The sequence below is a fragment of the Myxine glutinosa genome, chromosome 3, assembly GCF_964187855.1.
Source record: "Myxine glutinosa chromosome 3, kmMyxGlut1.1, whole genome shotgun sequence".
Classification (NCBI taxonomy): domain Eukaryota; kingdom Metazoa; phylum Chordata; class Myxini; order Myxiniformes; family Myxinidae; genus Myxine; species Myxine glutinosa.
The window spans coordinates 63,591,642-63,612,958 of record NC_136263.1 but is presented as its reverse complement, the minus strand read 5'-3'; the positions used below and the strand labels follow the sequence as shown (position 1 = coordinate 63,612,958).

Sequence of the window (21,317 nt, the reverse complement as noted above, 5' to 3'; positions counted from 1 at the left end):
TCTTTTTGTGTAGAGATACATACATCTTGTAAAACCTTTTTGTAGTCTTTTTCCTTTACCCATCTAAGTTTTCCATAAGGAAGAGCCTGAGACATTGCCCAGCCATACAGGTTGTTCGCATCATAGTACATCAAGTAAGAACTCTCTTTCGTTGAATCATAATTCGGAAGATATTTGTTATTTGCCTTTGCGTATCTGCTCGAGCATACTTGTGAAATTCCACCTCTTTTTGCCTTTTCAATCATCAAAAACATATTGACATCGGTTATCAAATCCAAAGCTTGTTTTGTCATTTTCAACATCGCACTCCAAGCCAATCCAGGCGCCGTGTAATAGTGAACAGGATCCAATCCATATCCAGCTTGACAAACAGATCTAAAAACCTCAAACACATCAGCCAATAAAAGCACATCAGTTTTGAGATACAAATCATGATACTCACCAAGATTCTTGATGTTATATTTTTCCCAAACATTTTGTGCGTGTGTATAATCTTTATCAGATATATGACTGTTTTTTAATTTGTTATAGAAATTTTCTTTTGAAGGATGTTGTGTTTCATTGAATCTCTCAAATGAGTCCATATAGTCATAAGGGTAAATTCCCTTTTGTGTTAGTAAATCTTTGTCTGAAAAATACTCTGAAAAACAAGGGAACTCTTTTAGATTTTGAACCAAGTTAGCCAATGGACTTGCCATGAATTTAAATGTATCCAAAAATCTGATACGAGTTATAGAAGATGTATGAATTGTTTTTGTGACTGAAATGTATTTCTGATCCGTGTTAGGAATTGCTGAAATGTCTCCAGATGTCTTTGAAAGTTCATTAATAAATAGATGCGTATCATAATGAGTGTTGTTATGAAGAAAGACAGGAATGAAAGAGGGGAGTTTATAATTAATATTTCAACTTTGATGAGCCGGACCTCTATATTTACCAGTGAGATGACAATGATCTCTAACCTTTAGACCTTCACCAATTTTCTCCTCACAAATATGACAGACATTGTTTTTTCTAAATTCCCTTTTCTCTTCACTCGTCAAGGACATTGGTTTATTGGTTTCTCTCATTATCTTGGTTAATCGAACACAGTCTTTTTCTAGTCGTTTCACAAACTCCTCTGGGGCATTTGAGCCTCTATACTCCTCTAACTTGTTATATTCATTACCAACGGATGATTTGATATAATAACAAAAACCACAAGGAGTATGTTTTTGATATTTATTTGTGTATGATTCTTTTGGATCTGGAGAAGCAGTATCTATTTTTTCTAGAATACTTTAAAAATCAGCATATATTACAAACGGATGTTTTATCGTTTTCTTTTCATCTTAGAATGAGATCTTTGAGCCTTGTTTTGGAATTTTGATTACCGTTGATTTATGATCACCACAATAATTTGAATGTTTATCTAATCTTTCTTGTGAATTGAAGAAGTTAAGACAACGCATACAAATATATATTTTATTTGTTCTTTTACATACTTGTGGTTTTATTAATTTTGTAATATCTTTGATGTATGTATAATGTGAATTTTCCTCTGAATTAAAATATAGAAGATTCATGAGTTTGATCTTTTTTATAATTTTCAGAAAGTTTTAAAACCAGAACGTTGTTTGTTTCTGTTAGACCATAAACATTAACTGATAAATAATTATTCATCTTTTCAAATTTAGGAATATCATTTAATGTCATTGGAAAATTTAGATCTTTTGTATTCAACGTATTCTCATATTTTTTATGAGATACTCTTTCTACATGACTATCTTGTGGATGTAGATGTGCTAGAATAGACCAGAGAAAACATTTATTGTCTTTATTTTTGATATTAATAACTGCTTTTCTATTTTTGATAACACTAGGTAAATCAATGTAAGAAGAAGCTTTTAGAGGATCTGATTTAAGAATATGAATGTCAATGAAAATAATTTTTCCGATATTGAATCGACTTCCTACGATTGAATTATCCACATCTTGCTCTTGTTTAATAAGTTCATCATAGACTCCCGTTGTTTTAAAATATTGATATGATGATATAAAGTATGGCTCAGTTCTCATGTATGGTGTATCTATAACTCCTCCATCTTTTGACATTTCTAATTTTACTCCCATATAAAATTTAAGTGGTTTCATTTATTTTAGTGTTTTTTCAATCAACGTTTGAACAGCAGGTTTGACTATTTCTACAGCATCAACTATAGACTTTGGTTCGGGAGGTTTGAAGTTAAAGACTCTTATTTTAATATGTCCTTTGAAAGCGCCATCAGAGTTTTTAGTTGTGATAAAATTTGATAAATGTAGATTTGTTTTAAGATGTATTTCGAAGCCTTTCTTGAGGATATTTTTATTACAGACAGAACAGTGTTTTGTTTCCTTCTGAATAGGAGCTAGTAGGTGAAGTAGATTAAATGTGTGTTTGTTAGTTTTAAGGTGTCTTTTGTATTGTTTATATTCTTGTTCACAAACGTCACAATAAACCATATTTATATAGCAAAATTATACTTAAAGTAAAACACCTTTTTAGAGGCTTTTTTAAAGATGAAACTGTGCTTAAAGTAAAACACTTATAGAAGAAACTGTGCTTAGAAGAAAGTGCCTTTTTACAGGCTTTTTATATATGAAACTATACTTAAAGTAAAACACCTTTTTTACAGGTACACTAAAAGTAAAGTGCTTTTTAGTCACTAAACTCGACACTAAAATCATCATCATCAATACCATCACAAAATTCAACAATAAAATCATCATCAATAAAGCTACCATTACAAAATTCAACAATAAAATCATCATCAATAAAGCTACCATTACAAAATTCAACAATAAAATCATCATCAATAAAGCTACTATCATACAAGTACACTGAATCACTATCACTCAATGAATCACTATCACCCAATGAAATAGTAAAATCTTCTGAGTCCAATGAAATAGTAAAATCTTCCGGGTTCATTGAAATACTATCACTCAATGAATCACTAAAATCACTATCACTCAATGAATCACTAAAATCTTCGCTACTGTACATATTTAATTAGTAGAAAAAACCTTACCATCTATATCTGCGGTTCTTAACCTGTGGGGCGCGCCCCCCAAGGGGGGCGTGAGCAATTTTCAGAGGGGGCGCGGGACGGCAGTATAAACGTCTAAATAACCCCAAACGGAAATTATAATCCCCCTACTGAAAAAAATTAATTAACCGAAAAGATAGCACCTTATATAATTCCTAGTTTGTTTCAGTCTCAACTAACACTTCTTTTTTTCTTCCGACAGATTATATTAACTGGAATCGAAGTCAATGGCAATGAGTGCGAAAAAGAGGAAATACCAAGACGAGTACATCAAGTTCGGATTTGTGGCACTTCAAAAGGGTGACGCAGAGATTCCTCAGTGCGTTATATGTTACAAGACTCTGAGCAATGATGCCATGTGGCCAACACGTTTGGAACGCCACTTGAGGACAACGCATCCTGAACTAGCAGACAAATCACAGGCATTCTTTGTGGCGAAAAGGGAAGCCTTGAAGCGAGCTAAGTTGGACAGCAGTGGGACATTTCGGCAACAGACGTCAAAGATCGTTGAGGCGTCCTATGAGATTGCCCTGCTAGTAGCAAAGAACAAGAAGAGCCATACAATCGGAGAGACTCTCATTAAACCGAGTCTACTGCGAGCGGCAGAGCTCATCCTGGGGAAGGATAGTGCGAACAAACTCTCGGTTATCTCCCTGTCGAACGATACCATCAAGGGACGGATCGATGAAATGTCTCAGGACATCAAAGAACAAGTGACTGACCAGATAAGGGCCTCACCTGTCTTTGCCATCCAATGCGACGAAACGACAGACGTGGCTCAGTGTTCTCAGCTGCTCATGTATGCTCGTTTCATATTAGGCGACAGCGTGAAGGAGGAAATGCTATTTTGTCATCCCCTGGAAACTTACACGACAGCAGCGGATGTCTTTGAAGTGGTATCGAAGTTCTTCGAAGAAAATCGACTTTCATGGGATGCGTTGGTAGGTGTTTGCACAGACGGAGCTCCGGCCATGCTTGGCTCGCGTTCGGGTTTCGTTACGAAGGTGAAACAAAAGAGTCCCTCTGCTATTGGTACACACTGCGTTATCCATCGTGAGTCCTTAGCATCTAAGACCCTGCCCGCTGAAATGAGGGATTTCCTGAACCTGGCTATCAAGGTAGTCAACTTTATCAAAGGTGGAGCCTTAAACAGTCGCCTGTTCAAACAGCTGTGCAAGGACTTGGACTGCGATCATCAAGCCTTGCTTTTCCACACAAACGTGCGTTGGCTTTCGAAGGGAAACATGTTGGGGCGAGTCTACGAGCTGAGGGAAGAAGTCGCAACATTCCTAGACGTGCAGCGGAAGGCGGATCTCTACAAAATGTTCCAGTCCCGAGAATGTCAACCGTCTCTAGCTTACCTCATAGACATCTTCGAAGCACTCAACGGTATCAACCAAAAACTGCAAGGGAAGCACATAAACATTATCACGCAATACGACGCCATTCGAGCCTTCATGGCTAAACTAGACCTCTGGAAATGCCGAATGGAGGCCGGGAACATAGCTTGTTTCCCAAACTTGGACTCTGCCGTTCCGGGTCGGCCTTCTCGATTCAAAGTTAAAGAACCAAATCATCGATCATCTGACTGAAGTCAAAGCGGAATTCATCCGCTACTTTCCTGACTTGGACGAAAAGCGAAAGACCTGGAAATTCATCAGAAACCCATTCCAATGCGACGTAGCTGATGTTTCGGACGAGGTCCAGGAGGAGTTTCTGGAGCTGAAGTTCAACTCCTCGGCTGAGGATGACTTTGAAATTCTGGACCTGGAGACATTCTGGGTCAAGTATCTTCCTGTTTATCCTCTGATCTCGCTTCAAGCTGTTCGGATTCTGACGATGTTCGGATCCACGTATCTCTGCGAGGCTGCATTCTCCACGCTGGTCGCTGTCAAGACCAAATACAGAAGCAAGCTGAACGTTGAAGGAGATCTGCGCTGTGCTCTCTCTGGCACGCGACCACGAATTCCAGATCTGATAGCTAAGAAGCAGTGCCAACCATCTCACTAAAATTTAGTGAGATTTTTGGCATTGCTTCTTTAGTGACTAAATTGTTGTTTCATTCATTTTGCGTCCTTTGACGTGACATTTCAACAAACGTGTTTTGTGTAGTTACCCTTTCCTTTCATCGATCCGTGCCTTGAGCTTGTTTGCGTTTTGATGCAATAAAACGAGGTTTGTAATCTCTCCTTTGTTATGTTGAAAGAACATTATCTGTTCAGGGGTACCAGATCCAGTGTTTGAAATAAGCCAGGGCCCGCCAGGGCCCGGCCCTGGCTGCCATGCTTAGGGCCCTGGCTGTTAACAGAATCTACGTCAATAGCCAGGGCCCAGGGCCCAGCCCTGGCTGGCTTCAATATCAACGAACAAACCCCTCAGAATGCACCACAGAGCACCTAGAATTCAAAAATTTCCCCAGACCCCCCCCGGCGAGAGGGGAAACCCCTCTCGCGCTCTCCCCAACGAGCGGCTTCGTCAGATGTAGGTGGAGGGGGGTGTGGAGACGAGCAACAATTGCTTAAAGGGGGCGCGACACTAGAAAGGTTAAGAACCCCTGATCTATATCGATATGCTTTCTTTCATTAATGGATTCAATCTCTACATTTTTAATATCGAAAGTTATCTTAAAATAATCTCTAATTATCATAGAACGAAATGATATTTCACCAGAAATATTAACATCATTCATTTTACTTAGATCTACACACTTTGGATTATTAAAGAAAATACAAATTTCTCCACGTGTATTGTTGATGGTCTTATCATTTATTTTAAAAGCCCTACTCGTATCGCGTCCGATCACTTTTTCAAGCTTTGTATAAATTGCCGGGAGTAGAGGAGAAACCTTTGTTAGATATACTTTAATAGATGTCTTTCCAGGCATAGAGCTCTTCCTTTAAATGAAATAGAGGGGCTCATGTTATTTTCCATTATAGGTTTTATCCAATAATTTCCATATTTATCTTTGTTCAATTTAACATCTTTAACATATTTTTCTATATCTTTCACCGAAGTAGAAATTGATTGAAATTTGTCTTTTGTGTTTTGAAACATTGTATTTATTAGCTAAAAAACTTGCGTTTAGTTTAAGTAAAAATTTACTGTTTAAATATGATAAATTCTGAAGGAGATTTAGAATTTCCAGACTCCATATGATAAATTAGAGAATTGTCCGGCTTGTGATAGAATAGGGCTTAATAATGAGGGTTCATATAAACAATGTATTTTCTGTGATTTAATTTTAATTAATGATAATAAAAATAAAAATAAACTCTTTTAAATTAGAATAAAAAATGAATTACTTTAAAAGATTAATGAGAGAGATTTTAATAGAGTTAAGAGTTAATAGAGAGTTAAGAGTTTAGAGTTAAAGTTTAGTTTAGAGTTAAAGTTTAGTTAATGTTTAGTTAAAGTTTAGTTAGTTAAAGTTTAGAGTTAAAGAGTTAAGAGTTTTAATAGAGTTAAGCATTATGATAACACACCATTTCTTACAAGGGAAGAGACTATTTGTATTGAGGAAATGTACAAGGGTTTAATGATATTTATTATTTAAAATAATTTTAATGGAAATGTTAATACAAGATACTATATAAATAAAATAATGGATTATTTTGAAATTAAACCTGAACTCAGGAAAAAATATAGAGTTTCTAAAAAAGCTCAAAAAAAGTTAGATCTCCTTTTTTCAAAATATATATAAATGAATGATTTTTTACCCGTTTGGGAAAATAAGATAAAATTTAATAACCATAAAAATCTTCCAAATTCATTGAGATGTCTAATAGTTGGTTCAAACGGATGCAGAAAAACCTGTTTGCTTTTAAAGATGCTTCTTAGTCCTAATTTTTTAGATTATGATAATTTAATATTTTTTACGAAGTCAAGTTTTCAACCTGAGTATCAACTACTCTCACAGGGTTTTAATGCAGGTCTTAAAAAGGAAGATATTATCAGTTTATTTAAACTTCAAAACAAACTAAATGATTATAATATTGAAGATATAATACAATTATTTTGTGATACACAGAAATCAAAACCAAAACCCATAACTTGTATTCTCAGTGATAATACGGATGATATACCTTCACCCCAAGATTTAGATAAATCAAAAAATAATCTTGTTATCTTTGATGATTGTGAACCCATCCCGAACCCAACCCATCCCCAACCCAACCCAACCCCATCCCTAACCCAACCCTAACCCAACCCCATCCCTAACCCTCACATTCAAAATCCCATCCCTAACCCAACCCCATCCCTAACCCTCACATTCAAAATCCCAACCCTAACCCAACCCTAAACATTCCCTTACCCAACCCATCCCCAACCCAACCCAACCCCAACCCCATCCCTAACCCAACCCCATCCCTAACCCTCACATTCAAAATCCCACCCTAACCCAACCCTAAACATTCCCTTACTCAACCCATCCCTAACCCAACCCCAACCCCATCCCTAACCCAACCCCATCCCTAACCCTCACATTCAAAATCCCAACCCAACCCCATCCCTAACCCAACCCCATCCCTAACTCTAACTCAACCCTAACCCTCACATTCAAAATCCTAATCCAAACATAATCTTTTTTTTCTTTTCTTTTTTAAAATACGTATTTCATTTTTTTATTTTTTTTCCTCTTCTTCCAATTCTGTCTTTCAAGGCTTTTAAGTTTGAAGAAGTAGAAATGGGAAGAAAGAATTTTCCAGCGTTTTCTTCCTCGAACTTTCTTGATATTGCTTAAATCAAGCGTCATTAAACAAAGAACATTGTTCATTGCTTTAGAATCCAAAGAGTCTCCAAGATGGACCCCACAGGTAGAGTCTCCAAAATAAAACCAACTTTCCAAGTTCCCAAGGTATAACCACATTCCTGTTGAGCCTCCAAGATAGGTATCACATTCCGAGTCATCAAAACAAAACCCCCATTCCGAGTCTCCAAAAATATAACCATCTTTCCAAGTCTCCAAGGTAGAACCACAATTTTCAGAAATATTGGGGGTTTCCATGATAAGTCTCACATAGTATAACTGCGAACCATCAGGGAGAACTCTCCTTGCCCAATTTTTTAGGGTTTCTATGATGTGTCTCACATAGTATAACTGCGGACCATCAGGGAGAACTCTCCTTGCCCAATTTTTTAGGGTTTCTATGATGTGTCTCACATAGTATAACTGCGGACCATCAGGGAGAATTCCCGTTTCCCAATTTTTTAGGGTTTCTATGATGTGTCTCACATAGTATAACTGCGGACCATCAGGGAGAACTCTCCTTGCCCAATTTTTTAGGGTTTCTATGATGTGTCTCACATAGTATAACTGCGGACCATCAGGGAGAACTCTCCTTGCCCAATTTTTTAGGGTTTCTATGATGTGTCTCACATAGTATAACTGCGGACCATCAGGGAGAACTCCCCTTTCCCAATTTTCATAAATTTGTGGGTCTCCAATGTATAACTTGTATTCTGGCTCATCAAGGTAGAACTTGTTCAGTGGGTTTTGTTTTGATAACTCACAATAAGTATCATCATGGTAGAACTCTTTTTCAGGATTTTGTGGATCTCCAAAGTATAACTCTTTGGCTGGGTCATCAAGGTAGAACTCGTTCTGTGGGTCTTGGCTGTTCAAAATGTCTTCAAACAAAAAAATAACTTCATTCCAAGTTGTGTAAAAAGCAGTATTTTCATTTCGTATCTCAGATACAATTTCCTGAGAGAAAATAACAATGTATTAATTTAATACAATATTTTTATTTGTATAAATCAAGCTCTATGAATATTAAAATAAACTTTGTTAACTCTTACACGAGTCTCGTCTAAAAAAAAAAAAAAAAAAAAAAAAAAAAAAAAAAAACCTCCATTGATAAGAGGTTCGAGTCCAGTTCATCAATCTGAAGGTTGAGCTCCACACAGGTAGTAAGTAGGACTCCAAGGAATAGCAAAGTTATCCTATTCCATTTCGGCATAGTAGTCCATTCTCAAGAGAAGCAGAAAGCGTGTTTTAAAAAGCCTGTGTGGTTGTGTGGCCTGTTCCAGCCTTTTATAAGAAGGGCTGGGTGTGTGTCATTTCCTGTGGAAATTCCCTGGGCAAACCTGGGCATGTCTTAACTGGAAATGATGTAATGTCTTAACTGAAAATGATACAATGCTGGAGAGTTTATAAAGTGGGTGGGACTTAACAAAGTGGGTGGGGTTTAGCAAAAGTGGGCGGGGTTTAACAAAAGTGGATGGGGTTCAACAAAAAGTGGGCGGGGCTTAGTAAAAAGTCAGTGGGGCTTACCAAAAGTGGGCGGAGCCTACCAAAAAGTGGGCGGGGCTTACCAAAAAGTGGGTGGCACTGGAGGCGCTCAAACAAGAACATTGAGGGAGGTTTATCATTTTATCTTAGCTCAGTTAAAATATCTTGATAAAGAACCAAACTCAAACATCTTCTTTGTTAATATGGTGATGGAAGATGGAGGAGAATTAAATTATTTCCTACGCATAAACAAATATTTGTAGGATCGTTGTTTGAGTGGTCTAATGAACAACATTGATAGTAAGAGTAAAAGGTCCATAAGGCCAAGGGGGGTAGGAATAGAGGTGTTAAGGGGAAATGAAGAAAAATGAGGGTGAGAGGAAAATTTACATGTCAGTGAATGGAGAAATAGGGGTGGTCCAGGAACAACATTTTCCTACTACGAACAGGTCCCATTTTATCAACCGCGAATATCCGCGGAATCCACAAATAACAGGGTCCAACTGTATGTATATATACAGACTTGGCATTTAATATGGAATATTTCTTTTTTCTTGACTTGGGTTTACTTTCTGAACTCGGTATATCAATCTGGTGAGTTTCTTTTACGCTTCGGTGATTTCTTTGTTAAAAGAACCATGTCACTGATTGTCTGTCGCAGCAAGAAGTCAATAACAGGATTATATCACAGGTGGCGTGACAAAATGTACGGACAGGTACATTTGACGATTGGCTTCACAATCGGATATATAAGGGTTGTTGCATTCTGTATTCGTGGAAAACTAACTGCTGCACGTCTACAAAAGTTATTGCCGCTTCCCCTGGAGATGGTCCGTCAACTCGACAATGCTGTTTGTCATTTAGTGGTGGCTTTACGAAATTCCGGCATGAAACAGCGTGCTATTGCTCGGCAGTATGGCATCACTCAAGGTCAGGTGTCAAAGATCCTGAAACGAAAAGCTCAGAGGGGTGTCCCTGGTCCAATACCGAGGTCAGGACGTCCCCGCAGAACAACAAGGAGGGATGATAGCCAGCTGCACCGGTTAGTCCGCAATGGCCATACCAAGTCAGCTAATCGGCTTAGGGCTGAGTGGCAGCAACTGACAAATGTGCCTGTATCCAGAAGGCTAGTCAATCAACGACTGGTTCAATCAGGCTATCGTGCCAGGCGTCCCCTGAGAAAGCCACGTCTGACCAGACAACACTGCCAGCGCCGATTGCAGTGGGCCAGAGAGCACCGTCAATGGCACCCAGGACACTGGAATCACGTGATCTTCAGTGACAAGTCTAGATTTCTGGTCTATCGTCAATATGGCCGCGTCCGTGTGCGCAGACGAGTGCATGAAGTCTACAACGAAGATTGTATAGTGCGAAGAGTCCAAGCTGGAGGTGGTGGGGTGACCGTTTGGGCTGCTTTTCATGCAGCGGGCAAAACTGACCTGGTTGTTCTGAATGGAAACCTGAACCAGTTCGAGCACAGGGCCATTCTGGAAGAAATATTGCTTACATTTGTTTGTGCAGCCTTTCGAGGAAACTTTGTCTTCCAAGATGACAATGCACGGCCTCATCGTGCTCGCATGATCCAACACTTTCTTGCTGACCGTGGTGTAGAGCATATGGAGTGGCCTGCCATGTCCCCAGATATGAATCCGATAGAGAACTTGTGGGCAGAATTAACGCGTCAAATCGACAATTTGGACCAGCAGCCTGCTTCTGTGCGTGAATTGCAGCAGGCTATTGTAACTGCATGGCAAGCGATTCCTGTCCAAACCTTGGCAAATCTCGTGAACAGCATGCCTCAACATGTACGTGCTCTCCTGAATGCTCATGGGGGTTACACGAAGTACTGAACTGTAATTTTACTGTCCGTAATCCCAGTTGTAATTTAACTTTTGTTTTTGTTAAAAAAAATTTTTGACTAATGTGCAAAATAAAGAGATACTTCTGGAAAACGCACAGAAGTTTAACACAGTACTGTCTGTGAATTGAGTTCGATATCAGTTTACATCACTTTCAAGGATCAATTTATTTGCTTCAAAATGTCAAATGTGGTTTTTGTTTCTTTTAAAGGTCACATTAACAAAATCTAGAATAATTTCAACATAATTCCAATGAACTTTTGGTTCTAAGTCATCTTGAAAAGTAAGTTCACCCCCACAAAAAAAATATTCCATATTAAATGCCAAGTCTGTGTATGTGTATATATATATATATATATATATATATATATATACAGTTATAGATACTGTATATATATATACAGTCACATGAAAAAGTAACTACACCCCATGTAAAGTTTTGACTTTTTCAACATATTTCAACATACAGCTATTTGATCTTCATTTCAACAATATTGATAGATAAAGGTGATATAATATAACAAATATCATGAAACATTTACATTTTGTAGTCCATTGTATAATTTAAATAAACATAAATGCAAATTCCGCATGTGGAAAAAGTAAGTACACCCCTACATTTATCACTACTTCAAATACCTAAAATTAGAATCAGGTACACCAGCTCAGGTGAAAATGATTAGAACATTGTTAGAGAGGATCTTGGAGGAACCTGTCTTATTTAAACCTCAGACATTTAGTTTGGTTTGCTCTTTGTTGTTGAAGTGTGCGGCGTCACCATGCCTAGATCAAAAGAGCTCTCTTGAGGCCTTCAGAAAGAAGGTTATAGATGCCTACGAGTCTGGGAAGGGATTTAAAAAGATCTCCAAACAATTTAAAATCAATCATTCGACTGTCCGGAAGATCATCTACAAGTGGAGAAGATTCCAAACTACTGCCAACTTGTTCAGGCCAGGCCTCCCCAGCAAGTTCAGCCCGAGAGCAGACCGCAAGATGCTGAAAGAAGTCTCTAAGAACCCCACTGTTGATGTCAAAGTGCACGAGTCTACCATTAGAAAGAGGTTGCACAATTTGATCTACATGGGAGGTGTGCCAGGAGGAAACCGTTGCTGTCCAGAAAGAACATCAGGGCAAGACTAAAGCTTGCCAATGAACACCTAGGCAAAGACCAGCACTTCTGGATCAATGTGCTCCAGACAGATGAGTCAAAGGTAGAGCTATCCGACTCTCCTATTTGGCTCAAAGGTATGCTTTATAGTTGGTATCAGGTTCTTGTGGTCAAATGCTGTCTTTGGTTTTCGCCAAACATGTCTTCTGGTACTGTGGCCAAATAGCTCTACCTTTGACTCATTTATCCAGAGAACATCCAGGGGACGGCACTCCCATTAGCAAGGGGGGGTTAATCCCCTTGTCCTGTTAAGCTGGCCGTCCAACCGGTCCTGGGGGTATGACGTCACTTCCGGTTGATGGTACGTAGGGTCGTAAGCCCAATTTGTCTTACTACCTAAGTATTACCACCGGCCGTCAGCGAGGAAATACTCCCGCCCGGGCCGCAGCATAATGGATGGATTGCGCCGAGCTAAGCGAGCTGCGACTCGGGCTGTTAACGATGACTAAACCCGATTATAGCGGTTCCTACTCGTGCCACAGATATCAATAGGGAAAACACGAAAGCGATCGGACGAGAAAGAAACTAAAGTAAGAAGAAAGAACACAGGTTTATTAAGTAACTATAAGGAAATGAAAGGGGCGAGTATATACAGGAAATGGAAGGAGCAGAAGGACACAGAGCAATTCTTAAACAGACTTACTTATCCCCAGGACAATACAGACAGAACAAACTCACGTACACGAATGGGAATTACAGGCAGGAATGGCTGGAAGGATGAGAGGGGCAGACGGTCCACAGAGCTGGCGGGCAGGGAGGTCCGGGGATCGCGGCACGCCGTTGGTGTCCCGCGTGCACGCCCTCGCTCAGGTTCAGCGGCGAAAACCCGGTCGTCAGCGCTGGTTATTACTCAACTCAACTGCAGCTCGTCTCTCGCAGCTTATCTGAATTCTCTCTGAATTCTACTGCAGCACGTCTCTGACTCGATTCAACTGCAGCATGTCTCAGCTCAGCTGGTGTCTCTTGGTTCTTCCTCCTCGGTCATCTGCCTAAGCAGTCCCTCCTCTTGCCTTTTTATCGGCCGTCGCCGGATCAAGCCGCGGGCTGCGAGGGCACGCCTACCGGGTCGCTAACCGCGGTGCTGGTTGGCTGGTTCGGGCTGGCTGACTCCACCTTTGATGACGAGTTGGTGCCACGCCCGTGATCCGGCGGCTCCTCCCCCCTTCTTCTCCGAGATGAGCACATGGCAATGGCGTCTTGTGGGGATGGAAAACCACTCGCACCGCTTTTGAAAAGAACGAAAGGGACCTATCTTATTTGATTAATACAACGTAGAGTCAAACTATTGGAAACACAGCCTTACCTGAAACACATAATAACGAAATAACTACGAAGAGGGCCTATGGTTCGCTACGTGTTGCAATGTGGACTAACTAGGGGACGACCTTTGACCTTTACAATGAATGGAGGTATTTACAAAAAGAATTATTTACAAAGGGGTATATTTACAACAATTTACAAGTGCAGGGTTCTCAAAACCCCAACAATATATATATATATATATGTATGTATACTAATGCTACTACATCTTCGGGAACATTTTATGTAAGGGGAGGGGTGAATAGTTAATGAGGTTAATAGTGAATAGTTAATGAGGTTAATGAGATCAACCTGTGTGAAGTGAAATTTCATTTAATCTCAAGCCATCATTTTCAGCTCTGAAGTAACGATGAATCAGAAAAGTCTATCTAAATTCGGGTTTGCGCCTGCTAAAAGATAATGTGTTGAAACAGAACATCGAGAGGAGAGCATTCCTGCCAATAGACAGGATGCTGAAGGGGTTTCTCATGGTAATCCGTCATGTTCGTCTGATTCGCCGAGCTCTTCTACCTTCCATTTTACAGCTATTGGCATGTATTATTATCCATTTCCTGCAGTGAAAGTTTTTCAGAAAACGAGTGGGGGAAAAATTTATTACTCTTATTTTGTCATGTCATGCAGGGCAGCCCCTCAATAAAGTTTGTGTCGAGCACTGTGTATACGTGTTATTGGTATAATAATTTTTTTCGACGTACACATGTGATATGGTTATATTAGACAACTTTATTGAAACTTGCTCAACGCTATTTGGACTGCAATATTAAAGTAGTCCCACCTGAGGCTACTGTATTATATTTGGTCTGGGTGTGGACTCACTGACACACTGGTGCGCACGTGCACGAATACCTGGACTGACAAGCACGAACATCCACTAACTACTCGCTTGTACAATATCCTCTCCCATGTATTCGGGAACGGGCAAAGCTAATAAGCTTAATTTGCCATCTCATGATTAATTATAACAATAATGATGATTAATTATTTTAGCCATATTGCTTTATTGTCATTGTAGTTTTTGTTGCCATTGTATTGTCTTTTGTAATCCTTTAACTTTCGTTGTAGGTTTATTCTTCTCTTCATTGGCACTTACTTTTTCCTGGTTTTTTTCACTATGGTAAATTGACATTTTATATTAACACGTGCAATCCAACCTCTTCGTTTTACACTTCCTACAACGTATCAACATTTATATTTTGTTATCATTAGTTATTTATAACATTAGCTTTTTATGATTACAAAGTAATTGGAGTTTGAAGATTTTTGATTTTTTGATGGGGCAACCTAACTTGAAGTTTCTTTTTTGTTGTTAACTAGGCATGAACGAATGTAGTTTTGTGGGCATTGTAACAATGCCATATTCCGTTGTTATTTGCAAAGCAAGACTCGTGGAGGAGCAACATTCAGAATAAAAGAGTGCAAGTAATTAATGACTACGGTGAGATTGATTGTTTGTGAAAAGGTTTGGTTATCTTGTACTTGTCAAGTAAGGAGATTCGGACAATGAGGAACGTCGTAGTGAAAGGAAAGTGTGTGCATTATGCCTGCAGTGATCCTCCTCTCAGTACCGATAAATTGCCGCCTGGGGAGTGGATTTGTCACCGTTGCAGTGTACGCAAACAGGTTTGTCATATTTTATTCCTAAACCCGGACCCTCACCATTCCTCACTTCTCTCTTTTTGTATGGGTTTCCTCTCATCTGATTTTTGTTTCCAACTTGTTCCAATTTTGTTTTTGTTTTTTTCCTTCTCCCATTGTTGACTATATTTCCTACATCTGCTCCCTGTTCTCCCTCCCAACACTCCTCCCTCATGTCCAGTTATTTTACCCCTCTACTTCTCTGCTTTTTTTACCCCTCTCATTCCCCTCTCCTTTTACCCCTCTCCTTCCCCATTCCTTTTACCCCTCTCCTTCCCCACTCTTTTTACCCCTCTCCTTCCCTGCTCTTTTTAACCCTCCCCTTCTCCACTCTTTTTGCCCTACTCATTCTCCACTCTTTTAATGCTCTCATTCTCCAATCTTTTTACCGCTCTCCTTCACCGTTCTTTTACCCTTCTACTTCTCTGCTTTTTTGACTCCTCTCCTTCCCTGCTCATTTTACTCCTCTCCCTCCCTGTTCTTTTTACCGCTCTTTTTAACCCTCTCCTTCTCCACTTTTTTTTACCCCTCTCCTTCTCCGCTCTTTTTACCCCTTTCCTTACCCGCTCTTTTTAACCCTTCTCCTGTCCTGCTCTTTTTTTTCTGTATGTTCTGCTATCCTTCTTTGAAGTCTGATGTGTTTTTTCTTAAATATATTTGTTTTATATTTTACTCTGGCTGATTCCAACATTTTTTCTCTTTTTATTTTTTTATGTCTTTTTAACCTCACCCTAGAAAAGAGAAACTGGATTAGTGAGAGGTGGGATTGTCTTTGGAGGAACAGGAGGTGTTTGTGGGGTTGGAGGTGGAGGAAGTGGGCGACGTGGAGGGGGTGGTGGTGAAGGTGGTGTTAGGAGCACTTGTTCTCGCGATATCCCTCCTCGTCCATGGCTCAATGGACTATGCTCTCGTCGTCCGGCTGTACTGTTGAGACACTTGGGAAGCTTAGGTTTTGGTCAGCCGGTTTCTCGCTCAGATTCTTGGGATAGAATGCCAAGGAATCAGCCTTGGGCTGTTGGAAAACAAGAAGTAGATTTTAAAAAGCCTGGATCTGAATTTCCACCAAAGCCCGGTACAGATTATGGGAAAGCTGCATTAGAATTGGGATTGACAACAGGATCAGAGATCACAAAAGGTGGATTAGAATTCGGGAAATCGAAAGTAGATTGCAGAAAGGGTGGATTGAATTTGGAGATGAAATATGAAGCCGATTTCCCTAAAATTGATATTGTATCCAGAGTAAAACCGAGCATGGATCTGAGAAGGTCTGGGTTTGATAGATGTTCAAACCCTGTTGTTGATTTTAAAACTACAGGATTGGATTTTGGATCAAATCCTGGAATGGAATTAAGAAAAACTGGTGTCTTGTCAACCGCTAAGTCTGCATTTGAGTTAAGAATGACGAGATTTGAAGCTGAAGCAAATCCTCGGATGGAGTCAAAAAATTGTGGATTCGATGGAGTGTCAAAAGTGGCTTTGCGATCCAAATGTGCATTGGACAACAGAAGGACTGCATTGGAGACTGGGGTTAAACCAGGAATGGAGTTACGAAAATTTGATGTTGGGTGCAGACCTGGACTTGAGCTTAGAAGGCCTGCATTTGATGTGGGATCAAAATCTAGAAACGATTACAGAAAATTAGAAACGGATGTTGGAATAAAACCTACTCCAGAGTGTTACTCAAATGATTGGCTTCCTGGTTTAGAACCTAGATTGAAAGCTGGGTTATATTTCCGGGCCAGAGCCAGAATGAAACACACGATGGATAGGCCTGAAGATTGTGCAAAAGCTGAAATGGATTTTCAATCGAAGCCTGGAATGAATTTGGGAATGGGCTTGGAGTTGAGACCCAAACCTGGACCTTATTGCATGCTCGAAGGATCTGATAATGACGAAAGGTTAGCAATGCATTTAACAAATAATAAAAGAGAACGGACTTTTGGGAGGGAGAGGACAGGCAGCTCTTCACCTGGGGCGGATTCTGGGGCAGAAGGTAATGGTGAGGTTAGAGGCCAAAGTCAGGGTCGGTTGAGACCTACTATACTGCAGTCCATGGAGCAAGAATGTCGTCCTCTACCACCTCCCTTTGATCTTCTCATTGCTGCAGCAACGGAACGAAATCCTGCTCAGTTCCAACTTCCCCCTGGGTTCTTGCCTCCATCACTCTTGCCTGGTAATTGGCATTTACATCCACAATAATTTTTCTATTCTCCTTTGTTTTTTTTTGTTGTACAGTTGTTATTGCTTTCCTCTCTCTGTCGTCTTTGTTTCTGTTGCTGTTGGAGGAAGTTTTTTTTTTTGTTTGACCTCTTCGGTGGACACAGCAAATTTCTGCATGACAGCTTCATTTGCAATGAATCTTGTTGCAACTTGCATACATACCACCAAGCAACCATTTGCAATTCAATGGTTGGGTTTTTAATTCGCATTTTGCCAATGCCATTTACAAATTCTCATAATGTGATGGTATATAAAATGAAACTAGAACGGCATTCGGAAGAGCACATACCTCCTCCAGGATGAACAGTTTATGTTTTATATCTCAAGCCCTGGTGTTGGCTTAGCGGTTAGCATGCCGGCTTGGGATTCTAGGATCCTGGGTTCGAATCCCGGTCGATCGCTGAATTAACGCCAGGGGGGTTGACTCAGCCTGTCATCCTTCCGAGGTCGGCAAATTGAGTACCAGCTTGCTGGGATGAATGATCACGGTGTGTACACCGTATCCCTGCGCTACGTAAGAGCGTGACCAAGGGTTGGCGTCAGGAAGGGCATCCGGCCATAAAAAAAAAAAAAAACATTGCCTCAAACAGGGAACCATGATTGTCATGGGGCCCGCAAGGCTAACCCCTGCTCCAGCAGGGAAAATGGCCTTAAAACGATCATTCTATATTCACTGATAGGCCGGATCTGGATCTCGGTCTGGACCTGAACCAAAATCGAATCGGTTTGTTCTTGTCACCTAACCAACTCATCCACCAAGTTTTGTTATAACTCGGCCACAACTGTTTGAGATATCGTGCTATATATTGTTTTTGGCTCTATCTCTCAACGGTGAAAAATCACTTTAAAAATTCTAGTATCCGGAACCAGATCGTCATTAAAATCCAATCGATTCATCCATGTCACACACACAACCTGTCCACCAAATTTTGTCCGAATCCGTCCATACCTTTTTGAGATACCCTGTTCACAGACAGGCAAACAATCAAACAGGGGTTGAATACATGATGTCTGTCCACCAAATAATACAATACTGTATTCACATTGTACGTTTCCTTGAAAACAAATATTCAACTTTTTGGGCAGCCGTTTATTGGTAAAACTGCTCAAGGGTAAAACAAGGTTTAGAGGCGGGTGCCGTGAGGCAGTGGGAGAGTGATCATCATTTAACGACAAAACTGCCCAAAGATGTAAATGGCAATCATTGCTTTCAGCTTTTAAGCCCCTGTTTAAAAACTCTATCGAACATCCGAACCTGCCTCCATGTTTGGCGAAGATGCTGAGGCTGGTCATCACTCTGATACTCGTGCCGTAAGCAAGTCTGGGAAGAGCATCGATTGGCTTGATATATTTGAGAAGAGCCTCGATTGGCTGGACACCCACGGTTGAGTACACTGTACTTACTTTTTAACAGATTGTTGTATCTACTTTGTTATTGTTACTTGATCTATCTTGATTTCATCATTTCCAGATGATAAGCTAAGGAGAACAAAGTGGTTGTCCTGAATGTTTTTTGATCATTGTTTTATTCTACCCTTGGGCACTTCTCTCTGATTTGCTTTGTTACTTTCATTGTGTTTTTTTTTTAAGGCACGAGCAGGAAGAGGCGAAGAGAAGATGCTGCTGGACGAGGGGGTAAAAGATATACCAGTGATTTGGATCTTGGAGTCACTGTGCCCGCACCAGCTCGAGTTTGCTTCAACTGCTCTCGGTTCGTTAAATCATCTCGCACCTTCGTTTTTTTACGGCATGATTGTAATCGGCTCTGATGATAGTTTTCACTCCGATTTTGCATTAAGTGATCATTGCTCTCAAATGTACATTATAGACCCTTCAGGAAGGTGTCAGGAAGGCGTCAGGAAGGGCATCCGGCCATAAAACACATTGCCTCAAACAGGGAACCATGATTGTCATGGGGGTCGCAAGGCTAACCCCAGCTCTAGCGGGGAAAATGGCCTTAAAACGATCATTCATATTCATATTCAGACCCATTAAAAGACTACTACTACTATTACTATTTCTTTAACGTCCACAATTATTGTGGGGTCAACCGAGAGGGAAACTTTTGGCAAAAGTCTTTTCCGAAGCAGATGGCCTGGCTTGATGTTTGCCTGGACCTGACTTGGGCAGGGATTTATCATTTGTTCATGGTGCCGGCAATAAATGGCCTACGCTTCACAAACGACGCAGTGGGATATCTAATATCCACCAGCTAAAGCAAGCAGACGGGTCCCCAGCGTAACGTCCGTCCAGGGGATGGCACACCTTTTAATGCATCACCCTGCCTATGAAAGATTAATCCTGTAGTTGATAGTTTCAATCTCATTAAGAGAAACGGATATGTTTCACAATCTGCTCATGCCATCAATTGCTGTCTCAAATGGGATTACGTATTAATTATTCATTTTGTACTTTTTATGAATAAAAATATATGAAAAATAGCTTGGTGCTTTCAAGTCAAAAAAAAAAAAAATAACACCTTTAGAGGCCATTTTTCCCCGCAAGCGGGGGTCGGCCTTTTTCGGGGACCGTGGTTGTTGTTGTTTTTCGGTCCCCTTTTTGAAGCAATGTTTTACGGCCGGATGCCCTTCCTGATGCCAACCCTTTTTGCCGCCTTTAACGACAAGCAGGGAATTACCAGTGAACTGGTACTCAATTAGCCGACCTCGGAAGGATGACAGGCTGAGTCAACCCCCCTGGCGTTAATTCAGCGATCGACCGAGATTCGAACCCAGGATCCGAGGATCCTAAGCCGCCACCCGAGCCGCTAGCCCAACACCAGGATTTCAAGTCAAACAAAGCCATTACTATAATGTCCTCAAATGAAAAAAAACATTTGATCCTTACCTGGAAGGATTATGAATGGTAAAAATAGTACTGTAGTCATCCCAGGGAACTGGTCAGCTGACTTTCTGTATATTGTCATGTGCTTGCCATATATGCTGCGGCTTTGCTCTCAAGAGTCCAACAGAAGAAGAGTCCAACAGGATGGTGCAGAGGAAGTTCAGATAACTTTGAGCTCTTGTGTGTTTTATATTATCACCCCTACTATAAAATAACAGATTGGTGCTTCAAACTCAGGGTATTGCATCATGGAGCACGCTATCTTTTAGACAGACACTAAGCTAGGGACCCATTTGCTAGCATTGTTTAGTGGACATTGAAGATCCCACATTGAATTTCAAGGAAGAGTAGGCAAAGTATCGCCAGCTTTCTGGCCAAGTAACTGCAAGTTAGACTTGTTAATGTGGGTAGCAAAGATCACCATTATGGATGCGAGATGAGATAGGATGGTGGTGCATCACCTGCTTGAAACCCTGGAGAGAGTAGGGGTGCCATTTAACCTCTTCCGGAATGCAGTTCAAACGACAACGGCACTCAGTAGAGAGCATACCTCTCTTGTCACCTTGTCACCTTGTGCTTGTTAAAGTGGATATCTCTCTGGCCATTCTCAGAGAGCCTCCTCAGCGTCGACGAGTCTGGCATTTCACTCAGGACGACTGGCATGGTCTTCAAGCAGCCATCAATCATCTGGACTGGTCTGCCACCTCTACTGCCTCTGACATCAACTTTTCCTGGGAATTCTTCCAAAGTAAATTGCTCTCTCTCATGCACAGATTTATCCCATCTCGTCTTCAGTTGTCATACCCTTCCTCCCGTCCATGGTACACTGAATCTTGTGGTGAGGCAGTTGCCCTGAAACAACTTGCCTTTGCCTCTTCGAAGGCTAATCCAACTGAAGGAAATCTCAGTTACTTTCACCAAGCTCGGAACAAGTATGTGTCTACCCTCAAGAGGGCCGAGAAGCACTATAT

The 21,317-nt window shown here is 40.5% G+C and overlaps 1 protein-coding gene across 3 annotated transcripts in view; it reads left to right on the top strand.

The window, feature by feature from the left end:
• Window positions 1–21,317, top strand: part of PHF12 (PHD finger protein 12) — a 93,533-nt gene that overhangs the window by 29,167 nt on the left and 43,049 nt on the right. For all 3 annotated transcript variants that reach the window (XM_068110663.2, XM_078774118.1, XM_068110664.2), the window contains exons 3-5: window positions 15,195–15,267; window positions 16,018–17,455; window positions 19,093–19,213. In XM_068110663.2, the coding sequence (XP_067966764.1) occupies window positions 15,195–15,267; window positions 16,018–17,455; window positions 19,093–19,213 (1,632 nt within the window). The remainder of the gene's footprint in view (window positions 1–15,194; window positions 15,268–16,017; window positions 17,456–19,092; window positions 19,214–21,317) is intronic.